Raw genomic sequence first — 26,898 nt, forward strand, 5'->3', positions numbered from 1 at the left:
ACTGAAGCCCCGCTTTTTAAAGAGGTCCAATCCTATTACGCCTAAACCAGGACCTACCTGTGTTGTTTTGGGTTGTACACATGTCCTTTCCTTTGGCCATCTGCTGCCTTAGGTTTTGGTTGCACTTAGAAATGTTGGCAGAGCAAGACTGGTGCGTGTTTTAATGTCCCGATTTCATTTACACAAACGCGGCAGAGTAGGGAACAACGCAACGTGCACAGTGTGACCTGATTTTAGAGGAGCACTTCGCCCGGAGGTAGGCCGCTTGGCTGAGAAATCTGATTCATTATACATACAACCTATTTGATAAAAGATTGGTGAAAGATGGACTGAAAAGGGCTTTTATGGATCTTGTGAAATGCGAAGTCTGTTAACTTTACCTGTAAAGATTTTGGGAGCAATTTTCTTTAGCTGAAATAATGAGTTTTAATACTTCCAGTGACTATTCACATTAAGTTGGCTCATTATTTAAAAAGTTTTGTGAACTGTCAGCAAGTTTGTGTTCATTCACCTATTTCAGCTTTGTCTTTCCTTTTGCTTGCAGTAGAAAACGATTCAGAGGAATTACTAATTCGGGTTTGACACTATAGGAAATTCAGAATGCTCCTGTTTTTAAAGTTTGGTGTGGGGTTTTTTTTTTTTTTTTTTTAATAATCTGTTCTGCGTCTTTGCAGGTTGGAATACATCTCTGGCCTTCCATCTTAGTCAGGGAATATATGGCATATTGTACAGCAGTGAATCTGGATGAGCTGTGTGGGTAATTTCTGTAGTTTGAGGTGTTGAAGGAATTCGGTAGACTCCTGTGTTATGTCAGATGTCACTTGACAGCTTGATTTAATCCGCTCATCATACTTATATTTTTCTGGTGCTCTAAGTAAAGGTGGGAGATGCCGTTGGTGTAACCAGGCTTCTGTAGTTGCAATAAATTATCTGTCTATTAAGATGAGCGTAGGGATCACCTGAGAGAAAAAATGCTCTTTAACCAAAACAAGCCTTAAGGATTTGTTCACTATTAAATGAATTTCAAAAGTGCTCTGTCTGCTTCAGTGCAATTAGAAATCACGCAGTAAGGCTGATCAGCTCTACCTTGTCGCAGTAATAGGTGCTATTAATTCTCTTCTTGTATTTGAAAGATCTCTTTAATTCCCAATGGAAAGGTGGATTACACAATTCCTTCTAGATTAAGCAGTTTGCGCATGCCCTTTCATAATTTGAGAGGTTAGATTGGCTTTTTGAAAGTATCCCATCTTTATTTGAATAGTCTTTCATTTGAAGACTAACAAATAGGATCTCCGCTTGGTTCCCAAGTGAATTGCTATCAGTTTCTAAGTTCTTACCTTGATATTATTCTAATTTTTCAAGTCAGCCTTGCTTTTGTCTACCTTTGTAGGCGTACTGATTGAGTGAGGAAGCAGCTTTTCTTTCTGAACAAATGTGACTAAAAACTGAATTCTGCTCTTAAGAATGCCACCTGCAAATTATAAAGCTGGGGCTTATTTTGCATGCCACTCTGTGCCATCACTTGGTCTAGGGTGACATTTAAAAAAAAACCCCAAACTAATCCAAAAAAACAAGCATGTGCTCCTGAATGAAAATACCCAGTCTGATTTTTTTTTTTATGCTGGGACTGATTTTTATTGTTAACATGGGCAACGACTCTGCTTTCTAGCTGTGTGCTGTTTATACACTTTAACTCACTAACTTAACCAAACGTATAGACGTCTACAGAGGGCTTTTCATATAGCCAAAACACAGTAAATTATAGATAACGTATGAAGGATGTCATAGCCTGTACTAGAGACAGAAGGTGGAGCAGGATCCTGCTTTAGTGATTAACTGAGGTTGGAAATTATTTCCTTGCACTGCAGCTAGAGTCTTGTTGAGAAGACGGCCCGGTGGCATGTCTCCCTGCAGAAGCAGATACCTGCACAGTTGCTCCTGGGCGGCCTAGGGGTGCTGGGATCTCCAAATTCTCAAAGCAGCAACAAAGCAGGGCTTAGCAGGTCAGAATTGATCTATTGAGTCCCATCTTACATAAACATCTGAGTTAACTGTCATGTGCTGTGGGATAAGAGATTCTTTGTGTGGCAGCGATACTGTTACTAAGGCAATAACCTTTATGCTAGATCCTTGCAACTAAAACGTTAATGCAGGATGAGGGCAATATAGAAGAGCAGTTATAGTGCTGCGGGAATGTAGGAGTGAAGTTGCTGGATAAAACATGTCGGATTACTACCAAGAACAGTGTTTTGAATTTCCCTTAATCCTTTTTCAAAAAATATGCTGGCAACTATTTATTGTAGATGGTTTTATAACCACTGCAGAAGTTTAAATGTAAAATAGCAACATTTTTATCAATGTTTTTTAATGTGAGGCCCAAGGAAGAATTTCAAATTGACAATTTTTTCCTTTTTTTGTAAAAGGAGCTCTAAAGTGCCTTTTAGAGTTAATAAAACCAAGTAGAATAAACTGCTGAAAAGCCTAAAAGTGAAAAGAAATAAGCTATATCTGTGAGACCCCTTATTATCTGTGTTCAGATCCTGGAGCCGCTGAATGCTGGGCTCTGTTGGGAGCTGTGAGGTAATGTAGCTCTCTGCCAAAGCAAGCCTGCCGTTCCCGTGCGCGGCTGGGAGGCGAGCACCCACCATGGGAGGGCGAGTGAGACGCTTGGAGTGGGACGCAATCCCTGCTTCTTGCAGCTTTTTAGTGCAAAAATGCTGTGCGCTGTTAAAAGCTGAAACTGGTGAGCACTTTTCAGTAGGTAGTCCTTCATGTGGGAATGGGAGGAAAATCAACGGAGTTAACCCATTTCACATCATCTTAAAGCCATTCTACCATCAGCTTCTGAGTTGTTATGGAATGTAGTTATGTCAACAGAGATGGAAAAACTCCTACGCAAAAAGTGCAGGAACTCACATTCTTCCCCACAATTGCAGTTAAAGAAACAGAAGACCAGAAGGTACCTGCCTGATCATAGTCCAGTTGCCATCTGTTCTCAGGTGACTATGTTGGTGTCCCATTGTATGCTTATCCAGCTCTGTTTGTAAACCAGTTATGACTCTTTCCTTCTATAATTCCTGCTGGAAAAGCCACTTCTTTCTATTTGTATCTCAAATTTATTAACGGTCAATTTATACCATTAGTTCTTGCCCCTTTATCTTAAATAGCTTTTCTCACTCCATAGTATTTGCAAGCCTGATGTATTTAGCAACCATGAGCTGCTCAATCTTCTTTTTGCAAAGATGAACACATAAAATATTCTCTGTACTCAGAAGGGAAGCGTTTCCACATCCATTCTGTTTTGAAATTGTCTGTCTGGGATTTGAATGACTAGAATTGCATTTGGTATGTTAGATGAATTCTGACTAATGCTTTGATGCAGTAGTGCTAATGTTAGTAATAGCTGTATTAGGTTAGGGGCTGGGAGTTACCGGGTGTTTTAGTGCTGAAGAAAGTTCTCTATATCTCTGTCACTTGCAGTTGATGCCCCCAATTAGCAGAAGGTGGTCATCAAAGAAACGATTTTTCTTTCTCTGTATCATCCCATTTCCCTTCTCAGTCATCTGGTTTTTTTAATATTCCTGTTTCTCCCTCTAGTTTGACAATTCTTAGCATTATCTTTGCATTTTCCCATAACCTCCTGCATTTGTTTATTACATAATTTTTCTTAAGCTCGGTCTTAAAGCCAGTTCTTGAGAAACTGTTAGTAAACTTCCTTGGTGGTAGGCAGTATGACGTAATCTCTTCTTCAACTGGTTCTTTACCTATTTCAGTTCTTACGCTACCCTCTGTTTAATAGTAACATCCTATTTAGCATCATAAAATGCTTTGCTGAGTCCACATAGATTAACTTCGCTGCTTTTCCTTTTGACGGACAAATCAGAGAAGGATCTCAGTTTTTCTGACATGGGCTACCTTTTGGTAACCTCGTGTTGAGTTTTACCCTGTTTTCTTTTTAATTCTCTTTATTTTCATATTTAAGAATACTCACATTTTACAAACATTTTAAGGTTCTATTTTCCATGCTGTCCGCCATCCTGTTATCTGATGCCCTGTTTATTCCTACTTTAAGTCTGTAATAGTCTATAATATATTGGAGAGCCTGTCTGTGACTGTTGGAGCAAAAAGTACTCATGAAGCAGGCTAAATTTAGATACTTTATATGAGAAAGTTTGAAAAAGTAATAGAATTGAGGTATGAGTAACATCTTCATGTGAAATAAGGAGGTTGTCTGATTGGCTTGAAAGCTTCAGGATCAGCACAATGTGGAAGGAATCGCTCTGGGTGGTAAATTGATTTGTCCCTTTAGAAACAGAGTGGAATGGGATGGCACATTGGGTGTATGGTGGAAAGGAAAGGTCATTCCTCGTTTATGGAGAGTCACCTTCCTTCTGGCCTGCTGGATGAGAGAGAAGGTACCGCTTTTTATTTTATAATGTCATTTTGGCCTAAAAGTTAGGGGGAGACAAGACTGGGAAATACTTGGAGGATTCAAGTAGCGACTGAAACAGTGGGGGTTTTTTAAAAATTACAATTTGGCAATCTAATTTTTACATGCCTAGCTGATCTATTAAGAAGAAACGTGACTTCTTTGAGCTTGACATCATAGTTTAAAAATATCGTTCCTTTTTATTAAATGTCAATATATATTTTGCCGAACTAATTATCATTCCAACCACTAAATACAAACTTCCTTGCCAAAGTAAGATAAAATTTCTGTATAAATGATGTGGATGCTAGAGAATTACCTGAAAGAGAGGACAAAAATTTTTTAATTACTGTATAGTGATAAACCTATTAGTGTTGTTCCATTTGGATGGGAATGTCTGCATGCTACTGTAGTGAAAACATCAGTAAAAGAATATTTGTGTATTGAGAAATTGTGCATTTTAGCTGTCAAGCTTGACTGTTATTTGGGGAGGAGGGAGGGAGATTACCAGCTGCTACTTAGCTAATTAGAGGTCTTCATCCAAAGAAAGACCAACCAACAACAAAAAACAAACCACCCCCCAACATATTTACCAAACTTCTTTTTTGAAACAGAGAATGATACAGTATTTTTGTAAATTTTGAGTATGAATAGCTGGCTTGTTGGTCTCTGAGCTTGCCTAGCAGTTAAGAATCGTTCTTTATCTGTCCCATTAAGACCGTATTATTTTACAGAAAAGTGGGTGGTATCTAATTTTACCCTGGTATTGCCCAACTCTGAGCAAATTCTTACTGACATTGTAAGATGTAAGAAATATCAACAAACATTTTCTTGAATGATTAATTCTATAGTTAGTGTTCTGCCCCCCGAAGCTCTGGTATGCTGGGACAGGGTATTCAGCATTCGTTGGTGATACTTCTTGATATTACAACCCCACTAACACAAAAAGCCTTTGTTTTCCAGGAACCTTTTCCTTTTAAAGCAATTGAACTGCTGTGCAAAGTTCTCCCTGCTTAATTGTTCTGGCTTGTTAAAGCTTGTGCCAAGGCTGAGGTTATCTCTGACCGTTCAGGGAGCTGATGGTGGTCGGCGACTCGGTGGCCCCTGGCACTCGGGGGGCCTGTCGCTGTGCTGGGGACCTTTGAGGACGGCTGTGTGAAAGTGGGGTGGTCTTGTCAGAGGAATAAACAAACCTGTTATATCTTTGTGTTGTTTGGTGTTAAACTTGCTGGGTTTTGTCTCCAACAGCTACATCCCCTCGAGTTTCCTCGGAGCTCGAGCAGGCCCGGCCTCAGACAAGTGGAGAAGAGGAGCTCCAACTACAGCTCGCGCTGGCAATGAGCCGGGAAGTGGCGGAGCAGGTCAGTTCCCGTGTAGGTTTTCCAAAATGTCCATGCTTTCATAGTAGAGACTACAATCCTGTTGGTTTATTTTTTTTTTAATGGCAGCTTGGCTTTGCTCCAGGTGGAAAGGGGGAGAGAAAGGCCATTTTGGAAGACGTTGCTCTTTTTTTTTAATTTTTTTTTTTTAAATCTCTTTTTAAAGTAACTGCAGCCTCCGAGCTGTTGAGACTAGTGGAAGATGACAGTCACTTTGCAAGAAGACTTTGTGTGGGAGGATGTTAATCATCACATTACTTGAAGATGTTTTCAGTTAGGAAGAACTGAAAACATGACTAGTCCTGAAAAGCTTCATTAATGGGGCCAGCATAAGAAATGTCAGTGAATTCTGATTACAATGAAATTTTGAATGATCTGCTGATTCGGTGAGATTGTCTGGAACAGAAGGGTGACCTGACACAAAGTACTAGAATTTATAAAGAACCTGGTTTAAAATAACTTGGCTCCTAATCTATCACACAGGTTATGTTACTGTGGTAATTCTTAGGAGGTTCATTCTGACTTTGGAGTAAATTCTGTAATTGTGGATAAAGTTTACTGCATATTAACATATAACAAAGTTGTTGAATCTCAGCTATGAGTGAAAATTCAAATCAGCCTGCTGAGTGTCTGTAATATTTTAGAGGCTTCCTGTGACAATTTTAGCTTACTGCTGTATGTTAGACATTGGTATCTCTGTGCTTGGAAAGGGAAGCTATCACCCAGTAAACTTTGTCATTATTGAGCAATGAAGTTAAAGAAAATAAAAATCAAAATCTATCAGTTGAAATAGCTTAAAACATTGCAAGGGAAATACCAGCTGGGGAATTAGTCAACTTCTGAAAGACGTGATGCAAGCAAAGATATTTAAAGTAGTTGAACGTACCACAAACATGGCAGTTTACAGATGTTAAAAACCTACAAAATATGCATGGAATTGGCTAGATTGATTCACTTAGCATTCTCTATAACAGTTGCATCAGTTGTGGAGGGAAGCTGACAAAAGCCAGGAAAAGTAAAGTTTAAATCACTGTGTCCTTCAGTGGTGATTTGAATGTTCAAAAACATTACAATAATGTAAAGATGGGATATTTACTTTGTCTTTCATTTCTGTGGTGTTTCTAGCATTGTAACTGAATTTTTGGAAAGAACGTTTCATTTATACCTTTCCCGTTAGGAGTAAAACAACATGAGGGTAAATTTCAGTCAGTGAAATGGATGTTATGATCACACTGTTGTACTGGTATTACAGGGTCAGGGTGCTCCTGACCTCTGTTTGAGGCAAGAATCACAAGAAATTTTTTTTTTCCTCACTTGTGTTATGTACAAGTTACAGCAAATAATCCTGGCAATCCCACTGCGCGTGCCTGTGGTGCACATCACTCCTAGGGTGGCAGGGAGTACTGCCCAGGCCTTCCCTGGCAGTGTCCTGCCAAGGGGGCTAGACACCTGGAGGGAGCAAGCAGCACAGTCTAGGCTAATGGTCTATATCAACAGTGTTGATTTCCTTTGCAGGAGGAGCGCCTCAGACGCGGAGATGATCTGAGATTACAGATGGCTCTGGAGGAGAGTCGCAGAGACACAATTAAAATTCCCAAAAAGAAGGAGGTAGTGCCTTCGACTAAGAAATTCCCGGTTATGCTGCCAAAAGCTGAAATACAGTAACACAAAATAGCTTAATACTGAGCTCTTTTATGCTTTTGGGATTGCTTTGTTGTATATCTTAAAGCTTCTTCCATGCGGGTTAAATTTCAAACTACTAGTCAATGCAGGTGTGTAAAAGGAAAAAAAAAAATTGCTTCTTCACTCTCATGGGTTTGTACTTCAGATTGGTAATGCTCTTGATTAAAGCTCAGATTATTCCTGCCCTCAGCATACCACTTTGTTGGACCTAATGGATGCCCTGCCCTCGTCGGCACCGGCCCCGCAGAAAACAGAACCTTGGGGACCTCCTGCTGTTGCAAACCAAACTGATCCCTGGGGAGGATCCACAGTTGCAGCCACTGCCTCTGACCCATGGCAATCATTTGGTAAGAATAAACTGCCAGAAGGAATGCTTATTTAAAAGTTTTTGCTAAAAAGCAAAAACTTTGAGCTTTTTGAAGTTTCTCAACATACAGTGTCATGCTTGATAACGACAGTATATTAGTCCATTTTGATTGCTTCCCGTACTCTAGAACTAACGTTCCCCTAACTCATTTCCAAGCAGAAACAAATGGAAGTTGGACTCTGTTGCTGCTTTTTAAGCAGCTGGGTTTTTGTGTGTGCGTTTTGAATCTTAAGGAAGAGGAGAAGAGTGAAGCTTCTGTCATCTTTGTACAGCAAAACCAACTTGTTTCAGACTGGGGGGATGCTCATGCTTTGACTGCTAGTTGTGCCTAGTGTCATGGGTTTAGACTCTTGCCGGTATTTAATATAGTACTTAGGCAGGGTGCTATGGTTAGGAAGGCCATAGATTTGAATTATCATGTCTTTAACTGCTCCTAGTGAAATGTGAAATGGGATGTGTATACCATCAGGCCAAATGGATTAAATTGTTTAAATAGAGATTTTCATAGTAAACAAAAAAATTGAGGTTACCATTTTAAATATTCACCGTGTTTCATAAGCTTTTGATGCTAAATTCATGGAATCTGTTTCTGAAGTGAAAGATCCAGTGCTTCACATCTTAAAGAGCAGTTAAGTCCACTTCTTTGCTTGTTTGTTTTCGTGTGTGTGTCTTGCTGCCTGTGTAGTGTGCTGTTTTCTAGGTTAGCCAAAGTCTGTCTGGGGAGTTACTCCTTTGCATAAGAAAGTTGATGGTTCCTCACAGTATGTGTTAAACTTGCTACATCTGTGGAATTGGAGCTGGATCTATTTTTTGTTTGCTTTGGATTTTTTTTCTTTTTTGAGGGGGCAGGGGGTTTCTGTGCAAATGGAAGCTTTTTCCTGAAGACTAACAGCTTAGTTCTGTCAGTTTTGCTTCAGGCTGGTGATTCTATGACCTCTGCTATAAAGTGCTTCAAAGGAATTTGTATTGGCATTCAGTGCACCACCATCGAGATTCTTGATGAAAATTTTGAAGTTTAATAATGAAATGCATTTTTTTTCCTCCTCGTGGTGGCATTAGATTTTGAGGGGAGGGGGTTTCTGTGCAAATGGAAGCTTTTTCCTGAAGACTAACAGCTTAGTTCTGTCAGTTTTGCTTCAGGCTGGTGATTCTATGACCTCTGCTATAAAGTGCTTCAAAGGAATTTGTATTGGCATTCAGTGCACCACCATCGAGATTCTTGATGAAAATTTTGAAGTTTAATAATGAAATGCATTTTTTTTCCTCCTCGTGGTGGCATTAGAGGCACCTACATAGCTGCTGGGCCAACTACAGTTCATTGTTCTAAGTGTAATCTGTTTCTTTTTTGGTGATAAACTGCAAGCATGAAATCAGAAAAAGTCCCAAGTTCTGGGCCCTAAGGCTGTTCAGTGTATTTTTCCGTGGTTAAAAACCAAACAGGATCCACCTTCTTCAAATCTTGTGCTCGATATATCATCCTCTGGCAAGATTTTCCTTGCATCAGTTGCAGCTGTAGCATTTCTTCTCGGTGGCTCCCAACTTTCTTAATGCCGTAGAACAACCCCTTGTTTCCAGCTTGCTGGTTACTTGGCTCCCAAGGGTATTCTTGAAGATGTAAGATTTATGAATTTGACTGCTAATAAAAGTGACTCATTAAACTGTATTTCTCAAATTCTGCGTGTGCTTTGGCATTTCAGTAGAGATAATGGAAGCTATGGGAAGGTATCTTCCCAAGTGCTCTAATTTTGTGCGCGCTCTTTATGAAGGAGAAGACATTTTTGAAAGCTTCCATTTATGGGAAGTGCTGTCATTAGCATTTCTTGTGTGGCATTGCTTGTAACTCAGCACTAAGGGTAGATAAAGGAAATGTAAGCACCGGTGTGAGAACAGTTAGACTTATTTGGAGAATTTTAGCATTTCCTGGTCCGAAGCTGTAGCAAGACCATGCTGCCTGTTGACGAAACAAAGACCAACACTGCAAATTGGAATTTGTGCCACTGTGTGTAGCACTGAGTTGGTTTTCAAGAATATTGTGATGTCAAGGGAGTTTGTATGTAGTTTTAAAAAACAAAACAATATTCAGCTGTAACTTGAAGCCCACGTGCTGGTTAAAGATAATAGCTGTGTACCACATGGGTAATTCTGTCCTCCTCTTGGATTATACAGTTGTTCTCATTCAGTAATTAAACCGTGACTGGTTGAGAAGTTTCATTGGGAAGAGGAAATGTGTTTGTGTGTACTATCTGACTTGAAGGTAATTAATCACCATAGAGTTGTACCGGATATGCATTTAAAGTACTAGGTTCCCGTTCCTGCACTCTGATGGCCGGGGAGGGGCAGCGGGGATGGACGACATAGGAACAAAGCAAGAGTGATACCTTCCAACACAGACCTGGCCCACTGCAAATCTGAAATGTGATTTGCTTCAGTGGTCCTGGGGTTTGATAAGCCAAAATCGTTCCATTTAATGGTAGGAGAAAGAAGAGGTCACCTAAGCTGAAAAGCAATAAATTAGTAGGTTGGGGAGGAAGAAGAAAAAACTGGCAGGAAATTGTATGTAGTGAGGCAAGTTTCCTCCTCTTTCCTTCTCCCTTTGCTGCCTTAATTTGTCGTTTTACACTAGGAAGCCCTAACTTTGTGCACAACCTCTTGGTGTACAAGCAGTTTGATGATCTGAATTTGTAGGAATGAAGAGTTGTCAGCATCTTCCAATAAAAATGGGAATCCTGAATGTACAGGCATTGGGTTTAAAAAAAAAAAATATAGGAAGGGGTATCAGTGGAGAGTTTAGATCTGCGTCAGGAGGAGTGCTTACAAATGGGAATAAAAAAAGCAGAACTAGCTCAGGGAAGCTGATTATATTTTTATAAAACAACAGTATGGTAAAAAGAGTTTGAAAACTGTTCCCTTTGAATCTTACAGATTTCCTTTCTTTGTCCAAGTCTTAATGTTCTATATTTCATACCTTTTACATATAGGCTTTTTAGAAACCTTCTTTCCCATGGGTTCATAAATACCCTGTGATTTAGGTCACCTTCAGTCAGATGTTGTCTGTTGTGGTGGCAATGTCTGTAACAAAAGGAAGTTTATTTTCTTGTTGGAACTGCAGATTTTTTTTATTCAGTTTCAAGTGGGAGATTTGTTTTATTCATCTGTGTTGCACAGAATTTACTTGGGCTTGTTGTTCAGTATGTATGCCACAGATGCTGAGACTTATCAGTATTCCTAATGGTGAACTGCTTCACCTATTTATGTTTATTATTAATTGGCAGTAATGGCTCATAAGAGAGATTAATCTCCAAGGAAAGCTTTCCAAAGTGGAACTCTACTGACTTGTGTTCCTGCTGGCTCTTTTTGCAGGTGCCAAACCAGCTGCTTCCGTTGACCCTTGGGCAGCACCAGCAGGATCCACAGCTCAGTCTCTGTCCAAAAATGTTGACCCTTGGGCTCCTGCTCAGCCATCTTCTACTGCAGCAAAATCTTCTGTGGATCCCTGGGGACCAGCACCTGCAAACAAACCTCTCTCTACTTCTGGTGAGAAACTGTCTCATCCCATATCTGTATTATTTGAGTAATGAAGGTGAAATCTGAATTATTTTCTTGCATTGCTTGGTTAAAAGAAGCTATGTGCTGGACAATTCACAGAACTTGTCTGTAAAAATAAATGTGAGTTGTAATAGCTAGCAGTGAAAGGAACTTCAAATGTAATTATTCTGACTTAGAGCTCTGAATTCGTGTTGCTTCTTTGTGCTCTGTCCCTTCTACATTCTTTTATTGGTATGTGTGGATGCATGCTGAGCACTTAGGACTGCTCCTGCTGTTGGGTTTTTAAATGGGTTTTATCTTTAATTAGACAAGGACTTAATTTCTGGAAATGAATGATGCTGTAATTTTACCTTTCATCATGATAAATAGCTATGCAGATGGATGTCTCTTCAGATGTAGATTGACAAGGTTGAGCAGCTCCATGCTCTGAGGAGACTTTTAGAGGTGCAAATGAAGGTTTGTTACTTCAGAGGGTGTGAAAGCTATCCCTAAGCCCTTGTGTAGCAAGATGCAGAAGGCGCTGATGTAATTGTCTGTTCGTGCTCTGTAACTAATGCAACCTTGATGAATCTTAATACCTGGTATTTTCCCGTTGGCACCGTGGCTAAATGCATCCTAAATGCATTTTGTGCTAGTCATTCATCGCAGTACATCATAAACCAAGGAATCTGAGAGTACTGCAAAAAGTTGTCTAATCAGCTTTTCACTGGGCAAAGGGCAATAACTGGATCATTATGAGAATGATTCTTTAACTATGGTGGGTCTTTGTTCTTGATAAGAAGTATTGTTGTTGTACACAGTCTTCACTCGTTTTCTCGGGTTTTTGTCTTTTTGCGCTCTTTATGGAACTAAGTCCGTACCTTCATTTGCTTGAAATGTGTTGAAGGTTAAAACTAAATTAGAAAAACATTTCAACTAATAATAAAAAAAAAAAAAACCACCAAAGCAAACTAAAGCTTTTCAGGAGTGTGATTGCTGTTCATTTGGGTGTGGTTTTTCTTCCTCCATTTTGAGGTAAGGGTGCGTCCTCATTTTGAAAATGTTATGTTTTCATTGGTTGCAAACTATGGGCAAGTTCTGGTGCTTCAGCTAACAGGGCCTTACCATCTCTACATGGCGTAGATAACCTTTTCTGTTGCATTCCTCCTCCTTTTTAACTTCAGAAGCGTAAGTCAAGTCATCACTTAAGTTGTAGCAATGCTGCATTTGTCTTTGGAACTGTATTCAGAAGTGTATTTTACTTGAGGGCTGATTAACACACTTTATAGTTTAGGCTGTAAATTCATTGCTGTTCTCTTCTTCCGCAGCAATATATACCTGCCTATACCTCTCTCTAGTGCAGACACTCAATAAAAACCCAGCGTGCTAAGGTGTGCCTTACATTGTGATTTAAAAGCACATTGCTCTGAATTAGTTGGCTAATACTGTAAGAAAGGACAGTTCTCTGATGTTATCCTTCTCCCTGGTGCTGGGTGAGAGTAGGAGCACTCAAGCTGATCTGAACTGCTGCCCTGGAACCTGACAGAGTGGCTTATTGGTAATGTGAATGGGTTAGAAATTGCTTTCGGTAGGATCAGGTGTGTGATGCAACCGAAGATCTGTTAATGACAGGGCTGTCTTGTTGTTTTGAACAGGAAGTACATCTTTTGACCTCTTCAGTAATTTGAATGGTACAGTTAAAGATGATTTTTCTGAATTTGACACACTTCGAACTTCCAAAAAGCCAGGTATGAATCAAATTCTTAGCACGTGGACAGTTTGGGTGATTAGTCTCGGCAACAAATGTCTCTATTCTTAAATTTTAGAGGAAAAAAAAAAAAAAATTGACTTTCACGAATATAAAGATTAAAGCTGGTGACAATGCAGCAGTAAAAGCTTGTTGTTAACATTTTGGCCTGTGCATGAACTTACGGGGAATGGGCCTTTTGCACTGTAAGCCATAGAATTTCACTTTGTAACCTTTCACTGCATTGACCCAGAAATTTGTTTGACTTCTAAATTTACAGTATCCAACGTGTTTGGATTATGGCTCGTGCTCAGAGAGTCAAACAGAACAATGTTGACTGAATTTCTAAAACGTGTAAATTCTAGTGTGTAACAATAGTAGGAAGATGAGAAAATACACTTCTATGAATGCTTTAATTGATTTTTTTTATTTGGTCATTAGTCACTAAAATAAAAACTGCCAGTCCTTAACGTGTAAGTGCTTTGATAGTATGTACTTTCGGGATGGTTCTGCCTGAAAGAATGGTGACTAATTCAAAGCTGGGCTAGGCTGCTTTAACACAAAAGAGAAAACCTGGGTGGAATCTAGCTAGGAAGGGTGCAGCAGTGATGTAGTGCAAGGGCAGAAGCCAGGGCTTTTGAATATCTTTTCCTTGGAGACTGTTAGTCCCATCTGTTGCAGCATAGCTGTGAGAATATTCATCAGGGCAAATCAGGTAGCGCCTTCAGTAGAGCACTGCAACTCTTTAACTGTAGCTGCTTCATACTCTTCTAAAGAACATTTATCTGCTTGCATGCTGTAAGGGTGTAACATACTGAAACGTTTAAATCTGACTAATACAGACAGTAGATTTTAAAACATTTCTGCTGTCAGAGACCTCAGGGTTTTCTTTGCTTGACTATGTAGATTAATGAGATAAGTTTTGTTTTTCTTTTTGTGTTGTTTCAGCTGAATCAGGTTCCACTTTGCCATCTCAGCATAGCGGTACCACAAGCCCTGATCTCTTTGATTCCCAGCACTCAAGCATGCCATCAGGCAAACAAAGTGCAGCTCGGAAAACCCCTGAGTCTTTTTTGGGCCCCAATGCTGCCTTGGTGAACCTGGATTCACTGGTGTCTAAGCCGCCACAACCTGTTACTTCACTGAATCCATTCTTGGCACCAGGTCTGTTTCTGCATGTTCCTTCAGTTTTCTATTTTAGCTTTCCGTTCCTATAGGAAAACTCTGCATAACTCAGTCCTATTTGATTTAATGTAAGCTGGTTTGGGCTTGTTTTTCATGATTACTTCAGCCAACAGATCATGACTGAGAGCAGGAGGGTGAGGCATCATGGTTTCAAGGCATACTGCCGGACCCTGAAAGCGCAGAGTTTCTACTCTTGCGTCTGCAGCTGATCTGCTGGCTGAGCTTTGCTTAAGCAGTTTCTCTTCCACTTTTGCCCTTGCTCTCTCAAAATGATCTGTATTAGAAGGCGGCTTTGGGTTATTAAAAATGGCTGAGCTAAAGCTGATTGATTGTCAGAACAAGTAAGATGTGAACGTGTGCCACCAGAGAATCCCTTGGGGAGGTAACAGGTAGTATGTTCTTATGGAAGCAGGTAGGAATTGCCCTTTTGCTTGCACTACAGCAGGCACAATAGCATCTCTGACTGCAACCTGAGGTTCCAGATAGCAAACTCTGCAGTATAATTTAGTGGGTTGCTGGTTAGGCTGTCTTTAGGCTAGCATGATAAACCAGTTTTGATCAAAACACACCCTCAGCGTATTTTGAAAAAAATAAGCTGTTGCAGTTCTCCTGTAAACTGGCCCCGGTTAGAAGTGAGCCTTTACTTACAGCAGACTTAGATGGTGACACTAAACACGTGGAAGATGTGTATATTTTTTAAAAGCTATTCATATGCACTGAAATTTCTGTGTGATGCTAGTATGGTGAAATACTTTAAAGTACTATTTCAGTATTTATTTTCTTCGCTCTTCCAATGGAAAAAAATGTCGGTTTATTAAACTCCTTGGGTAGGAAAAAAACCAGTAATTCTGAACAGCCTTGGCAGTGTTCAGCAAGAGGAAGTCTGTGTATCTGCCATTACCGGTTACTACAAAAAGTTTATAAGGGGTCACTGGGCCATCCAAATAACGCTATACATATACGGTAAAAGGAATTTGTAGTGTTGGCAGCAGTCCAAAGAACCTCAAACGCTGGGAAAGTTATTCTCTGCTTTTTCTAGCACCGCTGTAATTCGGAAACAACTGGTTTACTTTATGAATTCCTGTCAAAACTCAGTGCCAGAAACATGTACAGCTTCTAAATGGAGTTGACTGGATGAGATCTTGAAGCAAATGCACAAATCTGCAGTAGCCAGATTGCAGTAAAGGAGTACAGAGAGCCTGCAATTAGTTCTCTTCTGTAAGGCAAATTTTAAGTAGCATTTAAAAAAAAACACCACGGTGATCTGGATGTGGTGGTTAAGCGTGTTCCAGGTAACCAAATTTAGAATCTGTCTCTCCAGTGACTACTATCAGAAGTGGAAGCTGTTGGTCAGCAAAGGGATGTCTTGTGGCATTGGTAGGTTCAGGGCAACAGCCTGTACTTGTGCACCAGTGCAGCCCCGGTTTGCTGAATGGCATCCACACAGCTTTCTCGGCAGGGTGTTTTGGGGTTGGGAGCATGTGGGGATGTGCAGAAGGTGCGTTCTTTGCCAGAAAAGACAATCTCCTCATGTTTATGGAGGTGCGATCTCTTTCCCTCTTCCCCCTTCTCTCAAAACTAGGCGCCGCTACAGCACCAACTCCAATCAACCCCTTCCAAGTGAATCAGCCTCAGCCACTCACTCTAAATCAGATGAGAGCGAGTCCTGTGATGGGAACCAGCCCTTCTTTCAGTGCTGTGCCACCGATAAGCATGGAGCCAATACCTCTGTCTTCCATGGCCCCAGTGCCTGTGGGAATGGCACCGATACCAGCTATGGGCACTGTGGCATCTATAACAAGGATGGGCCAGGGGCTGAACGTGAGCATTGCAGGATCAATGACCCAACCTCTTCACAGTACAGGGATCCCGCCGTCAGCATCCCAGTCTACAAATACAACTAACCCTTTTCTCCTATAAAGACCCAATTAAAGGAACTTTCTTTTCATAGTGTTTCCAGGCTGAAGTCTTTACAGCAAAATGAACGTGGCCTGTGTGGACTGAACGGTGTGTAAGAGACTTGGAAGTAGATTTGCAGTTTACAGTTATGATCTTTGAAGAGTTGTCTCTACTTACCAGTTAATCTAAATCTAGTCTTTGCTACAGATGGTACCTTACTTTGGCTTGTTGAGCATTATGTGAAATGTTCAGACTTTTCACCAAAGTTAGATTCTGCCCATTTTGTTACTTTGTTAATCATTTCAATACACTTTCTAGGGAGAACCTGCCATTTTAAACTCCGTTGGCTATTTTGTAGATGTCAGATGATGTGCTGGATCCTGAAATTACTATTTACCTGCATCTGTCACTTCCTATGCCCATATGATAGACCTGAGATTCAGAGTGCTAGTGAATGTTTTGCACATAACTATACACAGTTCTAGACTGTTGGTTCACCCATAGTCCTTACTCTTAGAAGAGAACGATTCGGAGGGCCCAGGTGGCTGGTTTTTATGCATTAAACATTGCAACGCAAAATCGCACTGCTTTCTTATCAGAGGTTTGACCGAGAAAGCAAGCTTGTCTCAAAAGGAAAAAAAAAACAAAACAAAAAACAGACAAAAAGCCCAAGAACATTCTCAAGTTGTCAAGTATAACGTGTGCTGTTTTATGCAGTGTTGAATTTGTACACTACTCTCTAAGGACTCCTGAGGAACTCTCTGTGAGTGGCATGCTGCACTCGTGCTGAGTGAGTGTCCTGCTCTGTGCTTGTCCAGTACCAGCTTCGTTTGGAAGTTATCATGTGTATTTTGTTTTTATTTGACTTACAATGTGAGTTGAAAGAAAAAAGAAATACAGTGGGACAACTTTGAATTCAGTTTCACCGGGGCAAGCTTTAAAACTAATTCAGGCTTAACCTTGCTATATGCAGTTACTCTTGTATACTTTTGCACATATTTTGTTTAGTACAGTTTCATATTTGAGTTTGCAGAGTTACCTAATAGTCCTTTTTTTGCTAATTTTTATAATGTGGTTCTTATTTAACTGTCTGGTTTTGATAGATTTATCAAGTCTGGCTGAAAAATTAAGATATTGGCAAATGTCATTTTTATGGTTTTAATGCCCTCTTATTTATGGTTTTAGCTCTTCGTTTCTGTAAAGAGAGTTTAAAAGGGAAGATTAACAATAAAATATTTACTTTTAAATGAAGTATTCATAATGCAAATCAAAACAAATTCTCGTGACTAATTATTTTTAGATGAATTAGATTTCAGCATAACGTGATTTAAGACTACATTAAAAAGAAAAAACACTAAAGTCGCCTTCCCCTTGATTTGTTCCCGTTTCCCGATTACCAAAATGGACAGACGTTTAGCCTTTATGAAGATTGGAAGAGAGGCTGGTTTTTCTTGTAATACTTGAGATGTTAAAAGTTCTAATGTGCAAACACGACTCATTAATTTCATTGACTAATTTTTCTTAATGAAAGGTGCACCCCATATTAATAACCGGTTCCATTTACAACTATTAATTGTAAGCTGAACTGTACATTTTAACTTGCATGTCTGGACTCACCGGCACTAAACCGCGCTCAGGTTTCAGCCAGTGTTTCTGGTGGAAACCTGGCCTTCTCAAAGATGGCAACGTTTCTGAGCTCTGCTTTCACAAGCAACGACGCAAACGTCCGCAGAGCGCGTGGAAAGGGATGTCCCAGTGCTTGCTACTGCCTTGAGGGCATCTCTGTGAATGAACTGATGCATCTTGGTGGCCTTTCCCTAATTAGAAGGGGGTTGGGGGGGTTGGGGGAACAAGCAAACAAACAAAGAAGCTGAAAGAAATTGCCAGAGTTGTGTGTTCTGGTGTAATGATGCTGTAGTTGGGACTGTGCCAGTCTAGGGTCGCGTGCCGCAGGAAGGAGGGGCTGGCTAACGTGGAAGGGACTGGGTTGTATCTTTGGGTGGGTAGGGGAGGCTGAGAGACTATCAAATCTAGGGTACAATCACAGATCTTAGCTGTGTAGGTCAGTGTAGCTCTATTAGTATACGGAATGCTAAATGTGTGGATGTTTCTATGCAGATTGTTCTATCCTCTTGAATACTATTGAATTTGCAAGTAGGATTCAGAATATTCATCTGCTCTTGTTTTTACATAGGAGGAAAGAGAATTACTGTCCACACCCAGTATGTCTTTAAAAAAAAAAAAACAAACAAAAAACCATTCATGTTGCCTTTCAGAATAAGGAAAAATACTTTACTTTTTTGTTGTTGTTGAAGTTACTGAAAAGTGTAGACCAGGAAGGGTGCGATTCTTGCAGATGGGGGGGGGGGGGGGGGGGTTTTGAGTGCTTTCCAATTGATCTGTGGCAAGATTTATCCTTCATTATTTTTCCAATTTAATTTTATCCACAGTGGGATTGAGGTCACTTGATGTTTTTCCCTTAGTCTGTCACCTGAATGCATTTGCAACAGTTAGATGGGGCATTGTCTATTCAGCCAGAAAGTTCTAACCGCATCCTCTCGTTAAACACTAGGTAACTGTTTCTGGAGGCAAGATGGGGTTGATAGTGAGCATTTAAGATGATGAAGTCATCTACAGTTGAGAGTCATGATCTGTCACCGTGAATTGATAGAGATGGGCTGTTGGTCTGGTAGGAAGCCCTAGCTTAATGAAACTGCTGAATGGCAAATTGTTGCTTTTACCAAGCCACTTCTGTAAGAGCTGTGTTACTTTTACATTTTTTTTTTATATATATATATAGACCTATATCGCACAATAAACCATGACAAGGCACTCTGAAGAGCCATCGGCCCAGACTGTGGTGCTGTAAAGCATTAGGCTAAGGACTAACCGTGCCGAGGTTCCCAGCCTGAGCCGGGGCTTGCGGCAGGAGCCGGGTTGAAGAGGGTAAGCAGCCGGTTTGGTAAATCCGCTCGGTTCCTGGGCTGGAGCCGTGCCCGTGTCTCAGGTGCCCTGCAGGCGTGGGGTGCTGTAGCGGTGACGCTGAACGGTGGTTGCTGTCCTAGCCAGGTGAAGCTTCAGTTGTGTCCAGAATGGTAAATCTCTTTTTGCGATAATTTTAACTGCTCTCCAGAATAATTCCTCCTCCCTCCCCGCCCTCCCGCTTCTTTTTGCACGGAGGACGTGTGCGTATCCGATCGCATCTGCTCTGGCGTATTTCTCCAAATGCATTTCCCGCTTCCCCTTCTTTTCTCACTTGCAAATATTAAAAGTGCTTTTGATTTTTAAAATGTTAGTATCCCAAAATAGCCTTACTGGTCAAATTGACCAAAGATAAAGTGTTAAATATTTTGTAAAAAAAAAAATAAAAAAAAAATCTTGGCATAATTTTAAACCCAAAATAAGCTCAGTTATTTATTCAGTTTTATACTATATAGAAACTAAACTACATTGAGGGGACAGGGAAGGAAAACCATGGTGGGTTGTGGTGTTTACAGTCTTTTTGAAGTCCCGTAGCTAAGACGACTATTGTTATCCATCTTCCCTTTTGCTGTTACAGTTTCTAATGTGTACTGTATGTATTAATATTGCACAAATTGTGGAGAAATATATGGTTTATTTTTCACAGCAGAATCTCACAAGACTCACTTCCTTTACAAGTGTTACAATTTAAATATTTACCAAACTTGTTTTCATAATACTGGGAGCCGGCTGCTTTTTATGAATTTGTGCTGACTATTGACATTATTTACTGTATAAATAATTTATCATTTGTACTATTGTATCATAATGTCTGTATCTTTGTGTCATTTTTCCCGAGCGATGTCACAAATGTGATATTTAATAATGCCATCAGAACAGTGGAAAGACAAGGGGTTTGTAGGTGACTGGTCAGAATTAAAACTGTATTGCTTATATTCCAGCCGTGTTGCTTTTTCAAGACTCTGCGTAGTGTTTATAATCCCGTTCAAAAAAAAAGAAACCTGTCGCTGCCATGCTTGATTTCGTTTACAAGAAAGTTGATGGATCGCTTGAGGTGATTTAAGGTTTGTGCTAAAACTCCTCGGTGCTAGGAGAAATCTAACCGTTATTGAGAGTAATGCTTCTTGTACATTGTCAATGTGATTTCTTCGATGCATTCATCACTTCCCTGGGGCAGGCCTGCTCTTACTGTGAGAAAGGAGGGTTTCTTATAGATCACTTAAATCGGAATCAGTTGAGACCTTACTAACTCAATAAAAATGAAGACTTGTGTTGCAGGTGACTGAATTGCTTCTTTAAACCACACTACCCTTCAAAGAGCACTTTTGGAGGGACGATCAAGTACTGCCTCGGTGGAGGCTTCCGTATTTATGTCACGACAGAAGCCTGGGGGAGACGTGGCTTTTAAAGCCATCGCTCGTGGAATAAGGGTTGGGGAACCGTGACAAAACTGACTTTGGGAGTCCTCGCTTCCCATCTGTGCGGTAGTTCAGTCTCGCCCTTCCCACAGCATTGGCTCTGCCCCGTGATCAAGTGGCCTTGCAGATGGGGTAGCAGCGAGCCTGCCTCCGGCTGGGAAGTGATTTCAGCTTCTAATTCTGGATGGTTTGAGTTGAAGGGTACTTCATTAGCAGGCTATTTCAAGAGCTACCTCTCCAGAGCCCATCCAGGTTTCCTGTAGTTACGGTTTGCTGCCAATCAGACTGATCTCTAATCAAATACTTAATTTCTTAATGCTGAAACTGCGGTGGTGGTGGAGACCCGACTATTGGAAAGGCGGCGGGGCGGGGGAAAGCATCTGTTTCGGTTTCAGATCTGTGGTACAGAGCTGGCTGGGCGTGTCGTGCAAACCCACTGCCCCGGCAATGCCCCGGTTTCCCTGGAGAACGAGGCCGCCTCCGGTCAGGTCTTTTGGTTCGTTTTGCTTCTGTGTTTGGGCCGCAAAGGAAAACAGAAACCCCTCCTTTGCCAGGGGTGGCAGCCCAGATACCTGCTGCTCTTTGTACCTCTCATTTTTACAGAAGGGTGCTTTCTGCTCCCGTGCAGGAGGGCTCTTCTGGGCACGTGTGCGTATTGCTCCTCTGGCCGGTCTCTCTTTTTCTGTGATCAGTACTTCTTCGCTGTTCTACTCCGGCCTCTTGAAATGGCACATTTTAAAATAAAGGTGCTCGCTACAGGAAAGATTTAGGAAGGGCTCGAAGTGGAAACTTTTGTGATGACTCTGTAACGCTCCTGAAAGGAGCAGAATACTGCAGACTTGCAAGCTGAAGGGGTGCTGGAGGGAGCCTGAGCTGATAAAGCCTGTTGTGAGAGAGATCTGGCTGCGGCTGAGCCTTCCTCTGACCTTGGGCAAGCCGCTCTCCCCCTGTCCCCGGGTTTCCTCTTCCTCTTCTGTGAAGTGAGGTGGTATTTGCCTGCTTCTGCGGAGGAAAAGGGCTATCTGGATAAAGTGTTATCTAGAGGCATGCCCTCATCCGCACCGGTGTTGCCAAAGTATTTTTGCTGAATACGTACATTGCCGTTACCTCTTGTTTGTGCTGGGCCGAGTGGTGCAACAACTCTGCTCTTCCGCTCGTTTTCATCGAACTGTGAGAAAATGGTTTGGGCCAGCCCGCGCTATGGCTTTGGCCGGCAAGACTCCTGCAACTGCCTGCAATCTACGTTTCAGAGAACCCACATGACTTATACAGCCCCTCACGTTAAAAACTTCCGCCTTTTTAAAGCTAGCTGCCGTCTGCCTTCCAGGTAAACTCCTCCCTGTATCGTGAGTTGGGACCCAAATGAACACCGATTTCGTAAGGACAGAAGTTTGGGAGCTCGGGATTATAAACAGTGAAGAGCCAGTGTTGTACACGGTGGTAGCGATCCTGTCTCGTCGTGTTTTGCTGTCAAATCGATTGTACCCTGTAATTGTTGAAGACTGGGGGTTTCAATGAGTGGAAGCTCCCTCTGGTGCTTCAGACATCCCTGCCAGTTACCCGTTAGGGTGGTTAATCGGCAGCAGTCTGGTGATCAGTAGGGGACTGGCATCCTACCAGCGTAACACAGCCCAGAGGTTTGCAGGGGTTGAAATAGTAGATTATGAACTGGGGAGCGGGGAGATACCTTGGGAGGAGATAGCAAATCCTCTGGCTTCACCAGGGGCAGCCCGGAGCTGTACCAGTCCTGGATTGAGTAGTGGGACCCTCGGATATTTGGTAAATATCTCTCCGAAGAGATTAGGGGAAAATCTATCCTTTCCCCAGTGGCTGTTTAACGTGGGGTGGGGCAAACTTTATTCGTAAGTAAACTGGTGACCAGCAGAACCGTTAGCTGTGACGTGCATTGAAACTCTGGTCGAAAATGCTGTTGAAGTGCAAAATACTTCTAAGGCACCTGGACATCTTCCTGGCCACCAGACAGCTGCTGCGTGCAGAGCACAGGTACTCGTAACACAGCCTTGTGCGGAGGGATGCAGGCGACGTGTGCCGCTAGACGCGGATGAAATGCGGAGGGTGGAGGGAGCAGGTACTAAAAAAATCATCTGTGGCTGTTCAGCAAACACTTAAAAAAAGCAGCCTGAACACTTTACCTGATCTGTTCTCAACGCTTGTGCCACTAGTCGAGCAACTGCGCTCCCGTTCTCAGGTGAAAGAAAATCGATGACGTTTCAAATGGCCGGAATAAAGCAGTAGTAAAGGTGGAGTTTGTCTTCTCAGCTCCCTGCCTGCTGCTGCCTGACATGAATTCTCACCGGGACATCAGTGCTGCCAGCTTTGCAGTTCGAAAGCTTAAATGTGTTCTGGGAGAGCCTCACCAGCAGGTACGGCATCATGGTTTTAAGCCCTGTTTAAACACTGCACGCTGGAGCTGCTGTAGATCAGATCAGAGCTCGATCCAGCCCAGGGTCCCGTTGCTGGCAGCAGAGACCTTCCTGGAGCAAAGACACTGCGTTTAGTAGTCACCGATACAGCTGCCTGATAACCCCTTTGTGAAACCGCTTGCTCTCCCGGCCTCCGTGACGGCCTGTGGGATCACGCTGCACAGCTGAATTAGGCAGGGGCTGGAGGAGGACTTTGTGCCTGGCTGCTGGAGCAGAGGGAGGGGAGGCCTGAACGGCCCCCGCGGGGTGCTGACTCGGCGTGGACTTGTCCCACCAGCCATGCTATCGCTAACCCACGCGGGATTCCCCATAGCGCTGCGGCCGAACCACCTTTAGTAATTTCTAAGACGGAAAATCATCAGACACCTTCCTTGTGCCCCACCGGGGTGGGAACGTGGAACCTGTGAAAATCAGACAATGGGGTCCGTGTTCTTCTCGAAGGGCTTTTTGGCCAGGGAATGGAAGTCGGTGGTTTAACCAAGCTGAAGGGAACCAGTCCTGCCTTGGTGTAACAGCACACACGGCCTAGGAGACCGTGGGCTGGCTGGGGTTGTGCTGGGTGACGGCGGTGGGGTTTTTTTGGTGGTTTTTTTTTTGCTTTTTTAATGTCTTCATTAGCAAGTCTGGCACTAAATGTAGTGATATTCTCCGAGGTGAATTTGGGTACTTAAATATCTTGGCCTGAATAGAGGTATAAAAATAGAAGCCTACAGCAGTTAGATGCTTCTGCTGATCTTCCCTCTGAAGGACGAGAGACTGAATCACTTGCGCCCTGCCGTGAAAGCGGGTTGCGTTGCACCCTCGTGTCTCTGCAGCCTCCCCCCTGGGGGCTCAGGCCTGGTTTCGGTGGCCAAAGGATGGTTTCTAACAGGATTTGTGCCCTGAAGATGGTCAGGCACTGGAAATCTGTTGTCTCAAGCCTACCCCTCGTAACCCGCTGTCGTTGTGCTCCGCAGCCTCTGTTACGCCGCAGCGGAGGGTGCTGGGTGCTCTCTGCAGGCTGGCGGGAGCTGCAGTCTTGTCTTGGGTTTTTTTTTATTCCTGTGGAGGTTGTTTCTGGGTTTGCAAACACCCTTGAGCGCCTCAGCTCGCCTCAGCTCTCGGGGTTTGAGCTCGCCCATGTTTGCTTCCCAGGGGACTCCCCAGCTGGTGGGAGAAGCCTCGGGGCTCCCCTCTGCAGAGTGCACCCTGTGGTTGAACGGTGAGAGGAGGAGAGGGAACAAGCACTGAGCATCCCCTGTGGGGGTGCGGGCCGGGCAGTCTTTGCTCAGGTCTTTGCCGTGTTCCTGCTTGGGGTTTGCATGGCCTGGAAGACGTTCCAAAATTGCTGGTGGTGGCTGCTCCAGACGTGCTGCTGGCACAGGTTTGTGTGCCTGGACCTTGGATCTCCAGCTGGGCTGGGTGGTGGGTGCAGGAGGGGTGGTTCATGGTGCTCTCGTGGGGGGCTCAGTTCCTTGAGCGTGTTCGAGGGGCACCCCTGGAGATGTCCTGCGTGGGCTCTGCCGCAGCCACCCACTCGTCCAGCTGCTGCTCGGTGCCGTCCGCTGGCACTGCCAGACTAAAGGGAAAAGGCCCAGAGGAAGGTGGTTCTTGCCGGTGCTCTTGGACGCTGGCGGTGCCTGGCCAGTCGCAGACACAGGCTCCACACTGCAGCTGCGGGTGCAAGCCTAGCTCTGTCACCGCTGATGCTGTTCATTCTGTGTAACCCCCATGTCCCACCCCGGCCGTCCTGTCCTCCTGTCACCCCACGGACCCATGTCCGGGACTGTGGATCCAGGGTGCTTAGCCCTCCCGTCTCCCCCGGCATGATGCTCCGGTGACCTTGGCACAAACGGGACATCCTGGGGCTGGTTTGCGATGGGCTGAAACGCTGCCGGTGACGAGCCCGGGTAGAGTTGGAGCTGCAGCTCCAATTTTCTTCAAATCTGGCTCTTCTTTGCTTCTGTGGTTTTGTGTTTTACTGGTTTTTGGTTTGGTGGTTTTTTTTTTTTTCCTTTGGAGTATTTCACAGGAGGCTCCTGGTCCTAAACCGACACTGCTGCTGGGGAGCAGTTGCTGTCAGCTTTAATCCATCTGTAAGACTCTCATTTTCAGATGGAGATAACTTCTAGCTGCTGCAATACTGCTGTTGTAAAAGAGCCTTGCTAGCCTCAGGACAAAGACAGTTTCTCAAGTGCTCACTGATGCACGGATTTCTGGCTCGGTCCCGCTCCCTGCGAGGCAGCTCGGGTGGCTCATGGCGCTGGGAGGTGTTTGCCCCATGCTTTCAGGGCACGGGGCAGCGGCAGGGCAGCCGGCACCATTGCACTGAGCAATTTTCCGTGTAGGAACAGGAAAAACTTGGATGTCCTTCATGCTGTCTTGTTAGCTAATTGTTACTGGCAACCTCCAACATCTTCCTAAAGGTTGAAAACTGCCACGAGAGGGCAGGAGCAGATGCTGCTGTTTCTAGTTTTGGTAGAAAGGGCTGCAAATAAAGGCTAAAGGCTATCCAAATGATTTTCCTTTTTCTGGAGGGTTTGATTCCCAAGCTGCTGTTCAGTCCGTGTCCTTGGCTGTCTCCCTCCCAGGGTGGCTTCCACGGTGACGGCAGGAAAACCCTCCCATGAAATGAGCAGGGTCCTGCTGGGCAGCTCCCTCCGAAGCCCCTCCAGAGGGCGTGAGCAGAGGAGGGGGCTTCTGCAACGTCCTCAGCTACCTCACAGGCTTCACTCGCCTCCAAGGGTCTCGCTCTGTTTTTGATGGCCTTGAAGCCTCATCCTGTGTCAGGACGCATGTTCTGAATAAAGATTTTTTTTGGGTTTTTTTTTTGGTTGTTTTTTCCTGCCCGTCTTGAATCAGGAGGTTAATGGCCAATTTCACTGTCTGGGAGAGACTTAAGCGTAACGGAACAGGAGCTGCAGCGCCAGCTGACAGCCTCGCACTGCCATCTGTGCTACAAGGGCTTGGGAACTTCAGTCCAGTTTTGAATAAAAGGGAGAATGATTAACTAGTAAACGAGCAGGGTGGTTACAGCTGCCTGGAGAGTGGGCGAAAGGAAATGACTTTGAGCCTCCGCTATAGCAAAGCTGGGTTTTTCTGGGTTTTGGCTGTTCTTAAAGCATGGGTTCTTTTAACCTTTAACACTAACTGCAACGAACGCTTACGGGTCATAAATCCCTTCCTTATTAATGTCACCCGCTCTCGGCAGCACGGTGTCGCGTCTGTCTTTACTCCTCCGTCATGAGAGCAGAGATTCTCTCCGGGGTGAAACAGCTGCAAACGCTCTGCCACGCCTGAGTACCAAAGACTTAAACCAGAGACGGTTTTCCAGAAAATTATAAAGGCAGCAGCAAGCCTGCCTCTGGGAGAAGAGCGTGTTTATGAGAGTTATCAACAGTTGCCTCTCGGAACAAAGGAACGGCATTGAACTCGGGAAACGCTTACTGAAAACATCACCCCCACACGTGCCCTTGTGCAAGGAGCAAACTGTGTCAGACCGAAAAGCTCCCGCAGTGAAGCGCTCACGAGCTAAACACGTTAAGGCCTTGAAGCAGGTATGTGAGGTTCTTAACAAACGTGCTCGAGACACTGAGGAGTCAAAAAAGACCCTCCCCCCCCAAAAAAAAACCCAACCCAACCCCAAACAAACCTAAAAGCAATATTTCACCGTGATGCATTTAGAAGGTCACAAGATTCAACTGAAACAGATCGCAGTGGTGGAAGCTCTTGGAACGATTTTTCCTGGGCTTACAGCATGCTTGAGGGAAATCCAAGCTTCCATTTACCAATGGAATTTTTGCTTTTTCTCTGTAAACTTTGCTCAGTAGAATTGCATGGCTTTGCTGAACTTAAACCTTC

General features: G+C 43.2%; 1 protein-coding gene across 3 annotated transcripts in view; it reads left to right on the top strand.

Moving 5' to 3' along the window:
- Positions 1–20,467, top strand: part of EPN2 (epsin 2) — a 45,852-nt gene extending 25,385 nt beyond the window's left edge. The window contains exons 3-9 of one of the 3 annotated variants that reach the window (XM_009286466.2): positions 5,678–5,790; positions 7,324–7,416; positions 7,682–7,838; positions 11,219–11,392; positions 13,039–13,131; positions 14,079–14,294; positions 15,898–16,261. In XM_009286466.2, coding sequence (XP_009284741.1) covers positions 5,678–5,790; positions 7,324–7,416; positions 7,682–7,838; positions 11,219–11,392; positions 13,039–13,131; positions 14,079–14,294; positions 15,898–16,235 — 1,184 coding nt within the window. In that variant the 3' untranslated portion in view covers positions 16,236–16,261. Of the gene's footprint in view, positions 1–5,677; positions 5,791–7,323; positions 7,417–7,681; positions 7,839–11,218; positions 11,393–13,038; positions 13,132–14,078; positions 14,295–15,897 lie in introns of all 3 variants that reach the window. The other 2 variants (XM_009286468.2, XM_009286467.2) reach the window with 2 other exon arrangements.
- Positions 20,468–26,898: the final 6,431 nt, after the last annotated feature.

Source organism: Aptenodytes forsteri, unplaced genomic scaffold, assembly GCF_000699145.1.
Source record: "Aptenodytes forsteri isolate BGI_AS27 unplaced genomic scaffold, ASM69914v1 Scaffold55, whole genome shotgun sequence".
NCBI classification, from domain to species: Eukaryota; Metazoa; Chordata; class Aves; order Sphenisciformes; family Spheniscidae; genus Aptenodytes; species Aptenodytes forsteri.